This window comes from Marmota flaviventris, chromosome 9, assembly GCF_047511675.1.
Source record: "Marmota flaviventris isolate mMarFla1 chromosome 9, mMarFla1.hap1, whole genome shotgun sequence".
Lineage (NCBI taxonomy): Eukaryota > Metazoa > Chordata > Mammalia > Rodentia > Sciuridae > Marmota > Marmota flaviventris.
The window spans coordinates 43,592,712-43,608,099 of NC_092506.1; the positions used below are offsets into that span (position 1 = coordinate 43,592,712).

At 43.7% G+C, this 15,388-nt stretch overlaps 1 protein-coding gene across 1 annotated transcript in view; it reads right to left on the reverse strand.

The window, feature by feature from the left end:
- The window catches only part of Nav2 (neuron navigator 2), a 378,669-nt gene that overhangs the window by 152,121 nt on the left and 211,160 nt on the right, over positions 1-15,388 (reverse strand). Inside the window, exons 8-10 of the mRNA XM_027936586.3 lie at positions 11,719-11,831; positions 5,618-5,726; positions 3,442-3,831 (exon numbers count right to left, since the gene is read on the reverse strand). Coding sequence (XP_027792387.2) covers positions 3,442-3,831; positions 5,618-5,726; positions 11,719-11,831 — 612 coding nt within the window. The remainder of the gene's footprint in view (positions 1-3,441; positions 3,832-5,617; positions 5,727-11,718; positions 11,832-15,388) is intronic.

The following is a 15,388-nucleotide window of genomic DNA, read 5'->3' on the forward strand; positions in this document are numbered from 1 at the left end:
CAAGGTACAGTGTCATTTTTAAAAACAACTAGAGTTTTTCTGAATGCACTTGTGGCCAACTTTTGCAAGAACGTTCCTCAAAGAAGACTTGGCACTGATCGATCCACTATTACTCATATATCAAGGCTAAGTTTCCATTAAGCCAAATACCTAAGATGTAAATTTTCATCATTTCATTGTTGCCAAGTGTCTGGATACTTGGGTATGATAGCTAGATCCTGGCTGAAATTTTGTGTCTTCATTAGATATTTGTCATTTATATGACACAACCTCAGGAAGAAGTCTAACTATAGAAGGTTAGATCCATGTTTACACCTGGTATGGTGGCACACACCTGGAATCCCAGTTACTCAGGAGGCGGAGGCAGGCCTGGGCAACTTAGTGAGATACTGTCTCAAAATTTATTAAGGACTGGGGATATAGTTCAGCAATAGATAAGTTCAATCCCCAACACCAGAAATATAATAAAATCAAAATTTAAATTAAAAAAAAAAACCCTCACATTTAGTGCTTTAAGGCTTAAGGAAATTAAATGACATGCCTAATGTCACAGGGCTCAGTTTGTTTTTCCCCGATTCCATCAATGGCCTCACCAACGACTGACATCAGATTCTGAAGAACAGAACAAGTGACCAGCTTTTTGATGCTTACAACCTTGTCGTGTCTATGTACAGAAAAAGACATCAATAGGAAAGACACGAAGTGACTTGCCTTGAGCCCAGCATGTAAAGGCAAAAGCTGACTTTCCCCAGTACACTCACAGATGCACACATGCTTAACAAGTGTCCTAGAATGATACTAGCAGAAGGAGCATTAAGTGTCATCTGGGCTATCCTTATTTTGAAGGTAAATTCCTGCAGTAAAAGGAGCAAGAGAAGAAAAACCAGACCAAAGTTCTCAGATTTCAGTAATTGGGTAGTTTGCTTACATTTCTGCACTTTTATCTAGGCCTGCTCTAAGCACTATCTCACATGCTAAAAATGTAAGCTTTGCAAAGCAGGAACTGAAATGTAAACACTTGGGCTTTTGTAGCAAGGGGAAGGCTCTGGTGTGGGTGGCCAGGGAAACCAGGAGTTTCTCCCTGTGACACCACTAAGAGTTTGGAGTGTCCCAATGTCTCCACCTTGTGGACAGTGCCAAAACTACATCAAAATTAATTCACTGACCAGTTAGGATTAAAAGACTGGTCCAGCAATAAAATGAGGTCTTTGTTACAGTATTCAAAGGAGTCAAAGTAATTAGGATTTTAGAGTAGTAGAGTGAATTGAGAATTAATAATGATAAAATTTGGGGTTATGCTAGATACCAAAAGTCTTCCAAACAATTATAAAAGATTAAATTGTGTGCAATTCACTTTTATGAACAGGTGTATATTACTATTCTTCACATTTATGGAAAATTAGGAATGCAAAATATGCTCTAAGTTGACCAGATCACTTAATTTATCAGTGCATCAGCTTTCCCAGCAGTTCCAGATAGCAGAAATTTGTTAAATCATTAAGAGTCTGGTGGCTTTCATTTTCAAAGATTTTTACTACTACAAAGGAAAGCACCTCAGTTACAGCTTGGAATGTCTGGAATGTAGCCCTAAGGCTCTGGTGTTGAAGCCTTGGTCCCCAGCTGGTGGTGCTATTGGCAGGTGGTGGAGACTTCTGGGGGCAGGGCCTACATGGAGGAAGTAAGTCAATGAGGTGTGTTCTTGGAGGGAATATCTAGTCGCTGGCCTCTTTCTCCCTCTTTTCTTCCTGGCTGCCATAAGGTGAGCAGCTTTGCTCCACCACATGCTCCCCACCATGCTGTTCTGCTTCACCACAGGAGTGGAAACAATGGAGCCAAGTCATCTTGGACCACATCTCTGAAACCATAAGCCAAAATAAATCTTTCCTCCTTTAAGTTGACTTATCTCAGGTAGTTTGTCACAGCAATGGAAAGTTGATTAGCACAACTGCTATGCCTATGCTTCTAATTAGATAAAAGAACAATTTTAGTCATACAGACAGAGCTATGCAAAATTTAAAAATTTTTGAAATAAACTCTAGCAGTTGTGCTATTTCAATGCAGCAGTACAGTGCTAGGCAAGAGCGTTCCATGTGGTTAAGAATGATGAGCCACTGGCCATGGGCTCTGCCTCTTGACAGCTGCAAAATCATGGCAAGTTATTGGACTTGCCTTCTTGAACTTCAGTTTCCTCATCTATAAAATGGGGATTATGAGATCATTCACTTCAAAGGACTGCTGTGAGGACAGAGCAAGATAATACATGTAGAGCACCCGCACCCTTCTCCGCACATCACAGGGGAGTTGGCTATTATTAAAATTGTGAAAATACTGACTCACCCAGGGGGTTCCTGACTATCATTTTCATGGAAATGAGTGGCATGATTATTCTATTCCTGATTTTCCTTATATGTAATTTTCATCACTAGAACCATTTAGAGGTGGAAAAGACCTTGGAGAACTTTTGGACAAGTCCCGTTGATAAATTAAGAAGTCTCAGTCAAGTGAGATAAAGAAACACACCTTATTTGTGCAGTGATCTCAAAGTGAAGCTACAAACAGGAAGCCAGGCCTCATCTACACAAAGCCGTGACACGCTCATCTAAAAGGTCCTTAGTAATCTCTCATCACTATCCTTAACTTTACACATGAACCGATCAAGAAACAGGCGGTTAGGGTTTGTTCCTTCGTTCACCGGCCCTTGGGCTCATTAATTCAGCTTTATTTATAAGCTCCTATTGTGTCATTGCAGAAGTGATTCCGTGATGAAGAAGCAAGGCAATACTCCAGCTTCATGGTGCAACAGGTTGCAAGTACCAGAGGGCAGGGAAACAATAAGGTTAGCACCCAACACAGGGTGACAGAGGTAACTGGCGCAGGGGCAGGACACAAACTACTTCAAACTAAGCGGTCAAAAAGGGCCCGTTCACAGAGGTGTCAACTGAGCAGCAAGTGGAAACTAGCTATGTAGAGTTCTGGAAGCAGAATCCAGGACCAGAAATGAGTGCAAAGGCTGTTTTTTTGGAAGATGGAAGAATGGAAGGAGCTGCAGCAGGGAGAGAGCAAGGTGGGGGAAGACTGATTAGGTTGGAGAAGCAGGTAGGGCCAGGTCCCTCAGGACTGAGTAGGCCGTCCTAAAAGGTGGGGACGCAGCTCAGTGCAAGGTTTGTTTAAGGGACCGAGGTGGCAGGTTTGTTTTCCAGTGTCACTCTGGCAGCTGGTGGGGACTTGAGAGTTACCAGCCAAACCTGTCAACCCAGGTGTTCTGACTCAGCCCAGCAGTGTCCCTGCCACGCCACGCAGCCTCCAACACAGACGGCAGAAACTGAGGCAGCCAGAGTGATCTGCTCCAAACTGAAGTAAAGGCTGTGCAAAAGGGAAAGCAGGGGCCAAGGCTTCTCCCGCTTGGCTAAACGACAGACAGGAGCCCAGGCACTCACTCACCCGCTGGTGATATCATCAGCTCGGATGTTCTTGCTGAGGACGTCTCCATCACTCATGTAGCCAGGGGCATCCATGCTGATGCCCTCCAGGTCCACCTCATCTCCTGCCTTGTCTGACACATCCACGTGGCAGATGCTGCTGCCCCTGGAGGCCAGCTGCCTCCTCAGGGGGGCGGAGTACACATAGCGGCCTGACTCGGTGCTGATGAACCGGCTGGCGTTGGCTCGAGGTGGGTACCCGTTGCCCATGGAGGGGGCGTCTCCTGCCTGAAGCCGAGGACTGGACTGGCCAAGTCTCCAGGACAGAGGGGTGGGCCTCCCCGTCAAGCTGAGAATGCTACGGCCACTTATCTCTGTGGTGACGTTGGTATCGAACGTTGTTTCCAATGTGCTAAAAACATGAAAACAACCAGGGTTAGACCCTAACATGCCTAGGATCCTCTGTGGTTTGTACGTGGTTTAATTTTTTTTTAGAATTATAAAGAATTCCTTCTATATAAAGTATATAAGAGGCACCAGGTACCACGGAATGTATTTCCTCCGCTAAAGATGGTGAAAAAGGGAAGTTGCACGTCTATGCAATGATCTAAAAGGGCCAGGAGACCTTTTCCCTGATGAAAAGTATAGCATCCTGTCCCAATGACTTTAATTAAACTACTGGAATATTCTTTCCAATTCAGGAAAGGAAATGGAGAATGCTGAACCAACAAAGACGCAGCCTAAAGGTTCCTGACTGCCCTTTCGTTTGAGAATTGCTGCTCTTTTCCTTTAGGGAAGGATGCACCAGTCTATCTGAAGTTCCTAATGCCATATCTCACATCCTTAGTCCCTCCCAGCTGAAGAGAGGGTACTGCTCTCATCCTCTAACCCTCCAAGGTCCATTTCCCCCAGACCTTTGCTTCTCCTACTCTTTGTACTTTTTGACCCAAAAGACTGGCCAATGCCAGGGCTAATAAATCATGTCACATGGGTGGGAATCTTCCAGGAAACTAAGCTCATCCTTAGGCATCAGAAAGACCCTTTATGCTCCATCATCATCGGAGCCCTGCATGCTCTGTGCGTGATCAAGCAGATCATCTGTATCTTCTTAGAATAGCAGTCAGCTTTCCTAAGTGGGCACGGAGTGAGATTCTGTCTTGCAGAGAAAAAAAACCATTGAAGCTTTTTCTCCTGTCATAATTATATCCTAGTTCAAGCCCATAGATCCATCAAAACTAATGCTGCATCAACATTAAGTCAGTGTCAGTGATTATGGTGGGAAAAGGGAAAGGTTTTGTATCTAATCATAGAGTCACATGACCTAGCATCTGGCTGCATGTCCTTTAAATACCCAAGGGCTTAAGAGGCGTCACCCCAAAGGCCCCAAGTTCATTTGGAAGAACCTGTTTGGCTCCTGGAGCTGTTTTTGCACCTCCCTACCCCAATCCTGGAAGTGGCCTGACTTTCTTCATATTGATCCCCTTGGTGCTATTGAAGACAGAGCCCATGGTGTTAAATCCCATCTGCAAAATTGCTGGCTGGGGGAAGCCTGATGTCTCCTCCCTACACTCAATTATCAAAGGGAAAAAAAAAAAAGAAATAAAAACTGCAACTAGAGAAGCAATAGAGACTTCAGAGTTCAGCAGGGGAAACTGAACTTCTCTTTGATTTCTTTTGTGGTGCCCTCTTCAACTTCTTGCTGCGCAAAGGAAACAACCTGATAAGTGTTTCCAACGTAATCCGTCCAACTAAATCATAGTTAACATGATCATAGGTGGTTATCAGCATTTCCTTACACGCCTGATGATGCACGTGCATGACCAACAATATCGTGGGCTGTTGGATATCAGAAGACTGGGGAGGGATTCAAGTTATTCAACTTATCACACAGGTCAGGCTCAGTTCACCTGCTCCTTTTAACTGCAGGATATAGTTGTGGGAAATGTGAGTAAAGAGAAGTTGAAATACAGCTGCTCCACAGTGTCCTCCAAGGAAAGGATTTAATAACCTTCCACTTTGGAGGAGGAATCTCTCTTTTTGCTCCCTCTCCTTCTCTTCGGTGTGTTGTCTGGCCTTCTCTCTGCTAGCATATTTGGGGAGCCAGGTTATTTCTTCCACTACTAACTAAATCACTTTTCAGATGGCAGTGAAAATCAACCTCCCAGCTAGTTCCACAAACCAGCTCACACTGCAGATACCTGTGTGTAACCTGAGTTCCCCGTAAACTGGACATGGTTTCCTCCAAATTCTGCCGCAGGTCAGCGATGTTCTTCACTGTCCGCAGCCGCCGAGCCTCAGGATCTTCCCCTGGAAAGATGAAAGTTAAGATTAGTTTAAATTTTAGCTAGCCCTGGTGGTGCACACCTGTCGTCCCAGCAACTCGGGAGGCGGAGGCAAGAGGATCACAAGTTCAAGGACAGCCTCAGCAACTTAGTGAGGCCCTCATCAACTTAGCAAAATAAAGAATAAAAAGGGCTGAGGTTTTATAGCTCAGTGGTAAAGCACTCCTGAGTTATCCCTAGTACTACCCGCGCAAAAGCAGTGTAACTTTTTGATTGACTGTAAAGTTCATGAAAACAATAAGCAAATATATTTGTGACTATAGCCAGGTTTCAGCTATTGGTGCTAAATAAGGATTTGAAAGTGGATGATTGACTGAACAGATGCCCAGAGGAGGCTGTTAAATTCATGGAGATTCCTCCTCCAGTTTCCTCTGGAAATCGATCAAGTTCAACTTGAGGAAAATGCAAAGTGCCTTAGTTGGAGATGTAAACGTACTTTCGCATGGTTTCTAATGAAGACAGGTCAGGACTGAGCACTCCCCAGTCATTTTCTGCCCTTCAAAAGTGTGTGTGGCACTGTTCTCTCACCTATTGGTGATATACACATCTGTCTTCCAGCTTTGCTTTACAAAAAGAGCTCACAGTGGCTCAAGGACCTGCACTTGTTAACCACAAGTGATTCTACAGACAGGTTTGCTTTCTCCCTTGTCAGATGGACTGTGGCACCTCAGATTCTACCTCCCCTGCTTACTGGCTGCATGATTAGCTGTGGGAAAGGTGCTGGTCTTCTCCTTCTTTCTGATTCCATCTTCCTAAAATGAGCATAGTAATAGTACTGACCGCATAGGGCAGCTGGGGAAGCAAACCAGGCTAAAATCCTGAGGTCCCTTTGCATAGTGCCCAATACATCCAGCTAGTGATGTAGAGCAGGGAGCCACCAAGAAACAGCTGGGCTTCTCTTTGGCAGAACCACAGAATTCCATTCTCTGGGAAAGATTTCCATGAGACACTTGGCCAAGCAGAGTTCAGGCTCGCGCTAACGTGCCGTAAGAAACACGCCACCCACAAGCTAGGAAGAGACGTGCCTCTCAGCACAGCCCTGTTTCAGGTTCTCTGGCTACGCCGTCGCATTCAGCCTCACAAGGGGATGAGAAGAGGAGAAGAACTATAATCCTGATTAAAGGGATCGACCATTTTCCTCCTCAGAGTAATTTCAGGGAGGGCTGAAAAGCCTGGGGAACCAAAATCAAGGGTCCTGCAAAGCCTATGACTATTTTCAAGGGTTGAGCAACATTTTAAAAGAATTCCTCCTACAGAACACAGTATGTGTTGGCAGCAGCAAGTGGGATTTTCATTAGATGCCAAGTAGAAGTTCCAGTAACAATCACTAATAGGGCAACAGGGCATCTAAGATATACTGCAGAATTAGGCTTCTCTTCTGATAATAACAACTTCCTCAGGTTGTTCTCGGCATGATGGTGCTGGGGGTCTGGAGGATGGAGAAAAGGACAGCCATTGGGCTTTTATGGAAGAAATTCACTACAGTCAACTCTCTAATCTTAAAAGTGCAACTGTTTTCAATTATCTGCCCCCTTTTAACCCAGAGGAATTGAAAAAGCATTTTTTTCTTATCTGAACAGTGCTCGGATTTCCCACACAAGTCTTTAAACCACACACACACACACACACACACACACACACACACATATATATATATATACACATATGTTTTTAAAAGAAGGCAGTGGTAAAGGTCAATTTTACCCCCTTGTGGCCTTGAACAAATATCATTGCATGTATCTCCTGGGCCTCCAATTAAATCTCTCTTATTGCCAGTTTGGCCACATCATATCTGTGTAAAACTACCAAAAAGATACTGATCCTTTGGACAGGTCTAGGCCCTACAGTGAACATTTATTAGGAAGTCTAGGGACAACAGTTTTCAAATCAAGTCCAGTAATTAATACCCAAGAAGTATACTTACTTACCCACACCTTGATTAATGACATAGTTGCTTGTCTTAATTCTCCTTTAGAAATTCAAAGATTTGGGCTCGGTACTTGCCTATCTATCATGTGTGAGGCTCTGGATTCTACAGGAAGGAAAAAAGGAAAGAAGGAATTCAAAGATCTCTGAGCTGGAGATGTGTGTGCACCTTTACTTTTGGTAATCCCCATGCAAATATATAGATGCCTAAGAAATATTTATTGCCTAAAAAATGCTTGGTCAGCATAGGAAGAGAAAGCATGCGCTTTGCATTCCCATGAAGATGTGAATCATGGCCCTGTTTTTGTTACTCACTTGAACTTGAACAAGGCACTTAGTCTTTCAATTTCACCTGCAAAATGGAGTTAAAAACACGTTTCTCTAGAAGGGATTTGTACAAGAATCTGATAACACAGAACACATGATATACCCCCCCGTAAAAGGAGAGCTCAGCAAATGTGCATGTCCTACTTCCCTCTTGGGGTTCCTGCAGGAGATGCTTGCTCCCCTCAGAGGCCCACTCTAGGGCAGATGGCCAGGGTCAGGTAGAAACACAGTGATCCACGAGGTGTACCTTGGAGACCACATCCTGTGTGGCCCACTATGCCTCCTCAGATACTAGCTGAAAAGTAAGACTTTCCCACCAACTCACAACTTACAACAAAAGTTAAAACACAACCAAGCTCTGTGGACATTGTGGGACCCTTTCAGCTCCTAGAGAGAGCTTAAAAACTAAGTTAGCTATGCCATGTCTACACACAGCTCAGAGAAAGCTCACCCTCAAGCCACAGACTGTTGCAGAGAGAGCCCCATGTTCTGACCCTTAATGACCGAGTTTGTAGGATGTCACAGTGTTAGAAAAAGAAGATGAAGGAACCTGGGATGTTGACCTGGAAGAGCATAAGGAGCACGCTGCAGCATAGAAAATGATGGCAACTGTCTATGGGCTGCAGGAGGTTGAATGATATCCAGGGAAGAGAAATAGAAGGATAAAAACCTCCATTTTTTTTAGGTTAAAAAAAAAAAAAGAGAGAGAGGAAGAACCTTTGTGTCACAAAAAAATATTTGAGTCAAAGCTGAAAGAGAACCTGTCAGAAAGCTATAGGAAGGACTCGTGTCCTGGATGTTAAGGTGTATATGGTGCCTTCTAACTCCACAACCCAAGATGCACTTTTCAATTGTGATGCAATGTCCATGGAGACACACCATGGGAAGACCCATCCATGCATCAAGAAGGGGAAGAGCTAAGCAACTGGTCAAAGGCGCTCGTAAAAACATCACTCAGTCATTTTGAGGTAGAACAGAAGACATAAGGATGGGCAGAGAAGAGACATGTGGGACAAATGAGAGTGGTGATTCAAAGTCCAGACCCAAAGTCCACTTTCATATGGGTTCAAAGTCCAGATTAAAAGGTCATTTTCACAAACTCTGGTCATAAACAGCACTGTTAAGTCAATCATTAGGCCTTATCTACAGGTCCATAAATAATTTGCTTCCTGTCTTGGACCTAGAAGAAAAGCAGGTCTAAGAATGCCTTTGCTCAACAAGTTAGTATTCTTTATCTCGAGGATCTGATGACTTCATCTATACACCGAGTGGGCCATCAAACTCTCAGTGTTACAACAGTGAGGTACTGTCTACATTCAACAAGCAGAACAATAAATTTCTCTGGTGGAGAAATGATTAGCAAGTTTTCATCAAAAACAAAGAAGAAAATAATTGCCCCTGGTAGGCAATGGTTAACACGTCCAGTTACCAACACAATGGAGGGCTGAAAACACCCTCTTAGACCACGTCTCTGCACTATAGAGTCCACAGGTATAAATATGCCCAGCTGAAATGTAGCTAGTGCATTCCTCTCCCACACCCACACTCCATCCTGTCTCCCAGAGTGTGTACTTCTTCCTTTTTCTCAATAAACCCAATCTGTGTCTCACTTTGACCCATCCCTAAACTCCTGTCCATGATGATAGCAAGGACCCTCATGGCCTGAGTTGAAGTCCACCTTCCTTTTGGGGAACTTCCTCAGGAACCCCCTATCCTGGTGCCAATTTCAAGTGATGGCCTGTGGACAAATTAAGTTCAACCTTATGCCACTCAGTGTCTCCATTAAAAAAAAAAAAATCAATACTATAGTCACATGTGTTTTCTACTGCTTAAATGTAAAGATGAGTCACCCTGCCTAAAGGAATTTTCACTAGCAGCCAGCTCCATTTAGCACCAGAGAGTACATGACCAGGTAAACCTGGCTGTGCAAATTGCTGCCTCAACCACTGGCAACACGTCAAGCTTCTGAGTTCTGACTTGGCTGCACAGTCTTGTGATACAGGAGACACCGGAAGGAGGAGGAAAATTGGTGAAAGAGCCAAGGCTGAATATGTTGCTCTGAAACCTAAGAAACATCTGGAATATTCTCTGGATACTGGCTTTGCTTTTCAAATACCGATTTTTCTGAGACTCAATATCTGACAGGAGCCCACACTACTCCATGGGATACATAACTGATCCCCGCCTGGCTCTTTTGATGTGTGCACACAGAACATGATCTGGAATGTGTATGGAGACCTGAGCAATCATCTGAACCTCATGTGCCTCTCCCTGGTCATTTTCCTATACTATCCATGAGCTCATGTGTAAGGGAGCTATAAGCTTTGCACAGGACATAATACCAATCCTGAATGTGGGGCCTTACCCATTAGCTAGCTTGCTTATAGATGCATTGAGGACTCTCTGCACCATCACTACACCCAGCCAGTGGACTCAGAAGGGAATGGTTAATGGTTAGGTCGCCCAGAGCCTCTGGATAGTTAAACTCAGAGCTAATGATCAGATGGGTAAACTTTAATCCCATGGGCTGGCAGACCAATTCCACAGCTGCAGTGAGGCTATTAAAATGGTATAGTCAAGGATAATAAATGAATTTTAAACATGGATTCAATTTTCAACCCAACTCTGGAAGTGGCAAGATAGGAGATAAACGATACAACCACTGCCCTGACGGGAAGCCACTGGTACAGAGCATGAAGCTTGGGGACAGGAAAGGGGGACTAAAAAGGAGGAAGATGGAGAAGATGGGAAATGGAGAAGGTGGGAGACGGACAAGGTGGGCTTGGAACATACCACAGTAAGAATTCTAAATCATGAGCTGGAGATGTAGTTCAGTGGTACAGCATGTGCTTATTAGCACACAAGAGGCCCTGGGTTCAATCCCCAGCATCAAAAAGAAAGAAAAAAAATCAAAACCAGATATGACCTCTCTCCTTTATATTAAGAATGTGATGTGCCGGGCACAGTGGTTCAGGCCTATAAACTCAGTGACCGAGGTAGGAGGATTGCAAGTTCTAGGACAGCCATGGCAACTTAGAGGGTCTGTCTCAAAATAAAACATAAAAAAAGCTGGGAATGTAGTTCGGTGGTAGAGCATCCCTGTGTTCAAACCCCAGTACCAAAAAAAAAAAAAGAGATACTTTAACATTAAGCTGTGGAATTAACTACATAACAAGTGTATTTTATGTTTTTATATCATATAATATCCCTAAAATAATAAAAATTGTTCACAATTAAATAAAATTTGAGATATTTTATGTTTTTGGTAAAAGCAACATGCTAAAATCTTCTTTCTAATTAATGGAAAATTAACATATGGTAATTTGTACCTCCACAAGAAATGAAAAAAATTCAAAATTTTTGAATTCCAAATCTTGTTGAAAAGCAACTTTATCTGAAGTGCAAACATGGAGATACATAGTTAAGTATCAGAGTAGCCCTGAGCCCCTAAGTGACATTGAATGTATCCTAAAAATAGAACTTGCCAACAAGTATGAGTCTCATTTACAATTCTGGGGAGGAGTGAGAGGTTGTGAAAGAGAGGAGAAAAGGAAAAAAGGAAAGAAGGAAAATAATTGGGAGGGTAAGAAAGTTTGTTCAGCTCCTCAGTCAATTCCATCAGGTAAGCCAGAAGATTCCTACAGGCTGCTGCTTTGGAAGCTCCATCACCAACAGATGCAGAATTTCTGGGGCTCCACACTTACCAGTCAGTTCCTCCAGAGCAGGCTGTCCACTCTTGGTGTAGTGACTAGGCTCTGTGTTCACACCCGCTGGGCTGGACTCGGCCGTGACATTCCCCTCGGTGTCCGTCTGGGACCTTCACATACAAACCAGAACAGACACACTTGTCAGGAGAGGTAAATACTACATCTGGCTGACCACAGCATTCACCATCACCTCTTTCAGCAAGATGTTTTAGAACTGAGCAGATCAGCAGACTGACACTAAATAATTCATTAGCCACACATGGAGCAATGTCCTAAGAACAGAGAGAGCCACCGAACTGGAAAAGATGAAATATCCACTGCTCAAATGGAGAGATTCTGTCATCCCTCACTATGAAATGATTTTCTGACCCCTCCTCAGGGAGCTAGGTCTAGCCAAATACAACGCTGGAGGGTGCTGGGTGGTTTGGATAATTTAACCTATGCCAAAAAGCAACTCCCAGGTAACCAGCAATACCAGCAAGTCAAGCATAAAGATGACTCCACTGACGCCCCCTCTCCCCGCCCCCCGGCAATCCTCCTGACATGGTTCTCTCTGAAAAGGTGACTGTAAAACCAGTCAGGAGTGGATGCCAAGCAGCTGTGTTTGCCCTCCAGGTCTCTGATTCAGAGCTCAGATCTTCTGACATGAAAGGTCTCATTGATCATAATTTCAACACTTGACTGAAATCTGTACTTCCCCAAACCTTCTCCAGGCCCTTATTTGTCAAGCAAATTGAGGCAACAGCTTCATGCAACCCTTTCTTGCCACAACTACCTGGGCTCATTCAGGCATGACGTGCAATGTTATAATCGTGCTCAGATGCGTAATTAATGTGAGAGTATTAATTCATTACCATCCTGGACTGATTCAGCCAGATTTCACTGCCTATGAGGAAAGAGGGGTTCTTTTTTGTTGGTTTGTTTTGTTTTTGATGCTGGGAATTGAACCCAGGACCTTGTACACTAACACTGAGCTATTCCCCCCCCCACACACACACACACATCACACTCCCAAGAAAGTGCTTGATAAGAATGTAGATGGACCATGGGAGATGGACTGATAAACCACCCACCTATTCTTCCCCCCCTTTACCCTCCCACTGAGGTCATCCCGATTTCTGTTACCGTCAGCTTTACAGCGCTTTCTTAATCTCAGTACTCTTCTCTATTCCTCATTCAGAGGACAAGCCCTCCTCATCTCTGCATACGTCCTTTAAGCACCTTGAAACAGGTACCCCGTTTTTAGTCCAGAGGTTGCAAATAACAGCCAGGTGTAGGGACCAGCCCACACACGTATTCTTATTAGCATGCATAGGAATTTAAAGTTTCCAAAATTAATTTACTATTTAAAAATTTATATATTTCACACAAGAAATTATCTGGATATTTGCCTTCTCCCTGTAAAACCAAGGAAGTCTGGAGAGACTGAGCCCTTGTTCTTGCAGGGTGCCACCTGCTGGTGACAAACAGTAACCTGCTAGAGATGTGGTACTTGGGCTTCCTCTGCCATAGCCCCACCCTCCGGGACCCACCCTTTTTGGACCCAAGCAGGCATCTGGATAGTGACCTCCATTCTGGACTCTTCCTAAGGCTGCTCTATTCCCACATGACCCTCCACTGGTATGTATAGTACTGATGTGATGCTGTCACCCTCTGATAAAGGCCTCCAAAGGTTCCCGTCATCTGTGGTGGATGATGCCCCATGTCATGGGACTCTTCTCTATTTCTAGCCCCGTCTCCTACTGCTCCCACCCCTTTTGCCCAACTCTGCTCCACACATGGCGCCTTCTTTCCATTCCCGATCATACCCTGTTATTACTATGACCTTGGCCTCTAGGCCCTTCTTGCTTTTCCTTAAGTCCCCTCCTACCTTGCCTTCAAGGTGCAGTTACAGGATATCAGCCTGGAAGCCTTACCACTCTACCAGCTGATGTGTTTACCCCTGTGTTTCTACGGCTCCCTCCTTAGTCTCTTATCGCCTATTGGTTTTAATGTGACTGAATAAATCTTTTCTCAACTAGATGGAGAGTCTTTGCATGCAGTTAATTTAGTTCCTAACGCCGAGCACTGAGTAGGTGCTCAAGAAGGGCATGTTGATTGATAAATGAGAAATTTTCAAATTTATAAAGATGCTAAATATTGGAAGGAATGTTAGTCTTGCAATCTGAACATGCAGCTTCAAGTCTAGGGTCTATAACTTGGGAGTCATGCAAATTTGGAAAGTCACTTCACCTTTTCTGAACCCCAGAGCCCTCGTCTGCATGAGGGGCATAATAGCCATCTTCCTGACTACTACAAAAATCAAACATGACACGACACAAAAGCACATAGTAAAGTGACAGATGTGTTCATTGTTATTTCTGAAGTCATAACCATAATTCATCTTGAGTGGTTTTTAAAAACAATCTATCCTCCCTTCCTCTTTGGTTACATCTTTAACTGGCAAGGTGGTGGGGTGAGCCCTGTAAGTTATACAAGGAGCCACACATAAACTTGAGAGAGAATTTTAGAGCAGGAAGGGAATGTAAAGTACTTTTAAAATCCTCTAATCTAGTTCACTCTCCTTCCTTTGCAGATGAAAACAATGAAGCTCGGGTGACTTAGAGAATCAGGAAAATATGGTGACTAAGAGCCTGGTTCCTCTAGTTAGACTCTGGTTTAAACATGAGTTCTTCTAGTTTTGAGCTCTGTGATGTGTAACAAGTTACTTAACTCATCTAAGCTTCAGTTTGCATGTACATCTGTAGTAAGGAGATTTGAGATGTAAGCTAGTTCATGGAGCTGGGGGAAAAATTCAGTGAGCTAAGGCATTGAAGGTCCTTAGCATGATCTTTGCACACTCTTAGTGCACATGCAATAGCTGTTCCTGCAACCAGGGCCCAACACCACAGAGGGTGTCAGGAGCTGAGAAAGGACAGGGCCCCCAGTGTCCCAACTCCTCTCTAGGTACTCTTCTTCCCAGACTCACCTAAAGAACAACCTCAGAGGGGGAGAGGACCTCACCCAGTGAGCATTCACATTAAGAGAGGACTGGCAGAGGCACATCCCAGAAGTTTTTCCTTCCTTTCTCACAAACATTTGTTCTTAATCATTATGAGCATTTTTTTTCTCAAAACAAACTTGAAATAATAATAGTAATGTTAAAGGGTTTATAATCTTGCAAGTGATTAGTCAAAATAAAAAGTGGAATTGACAGTAATCAAAGACTGCCATATATTCTAGTTATGAGAATGCCAACCAAGAATCTGTGAAGAGTACTTTGTGCATTGCTTCAAGTCTATTAATGCTATTGGAATTATAAAACTTTCATGGGGAGCTATTCTTTGCATGCATACAGCTGATAATGGCTGAGCCATTATCTAAGCCTTGGCCCTTTTCTCAGCAGTGTTAGCAGAGCTGATGACTCGATTTAACAAAATAATAACCTTATCCCAATTAAAAAGATCCTTGTGACCCTCACTGAAGGGGAGGGCAAACAGAAGAAAACAAAGGAGGGGCCAGGTGAAACCTGACATCCCTCATTGGCTGGGCGCCAGCTGGCTTTACTATTGGCAGGAAATGTAATAGAGCTTACTAGAACACAATTTGGGAGGGAAGAGGGAATATCTAATTCTTTGGGGAATTATACAGATGTGGGATACTGAAAGTATGGTCATGAGCCTATGTA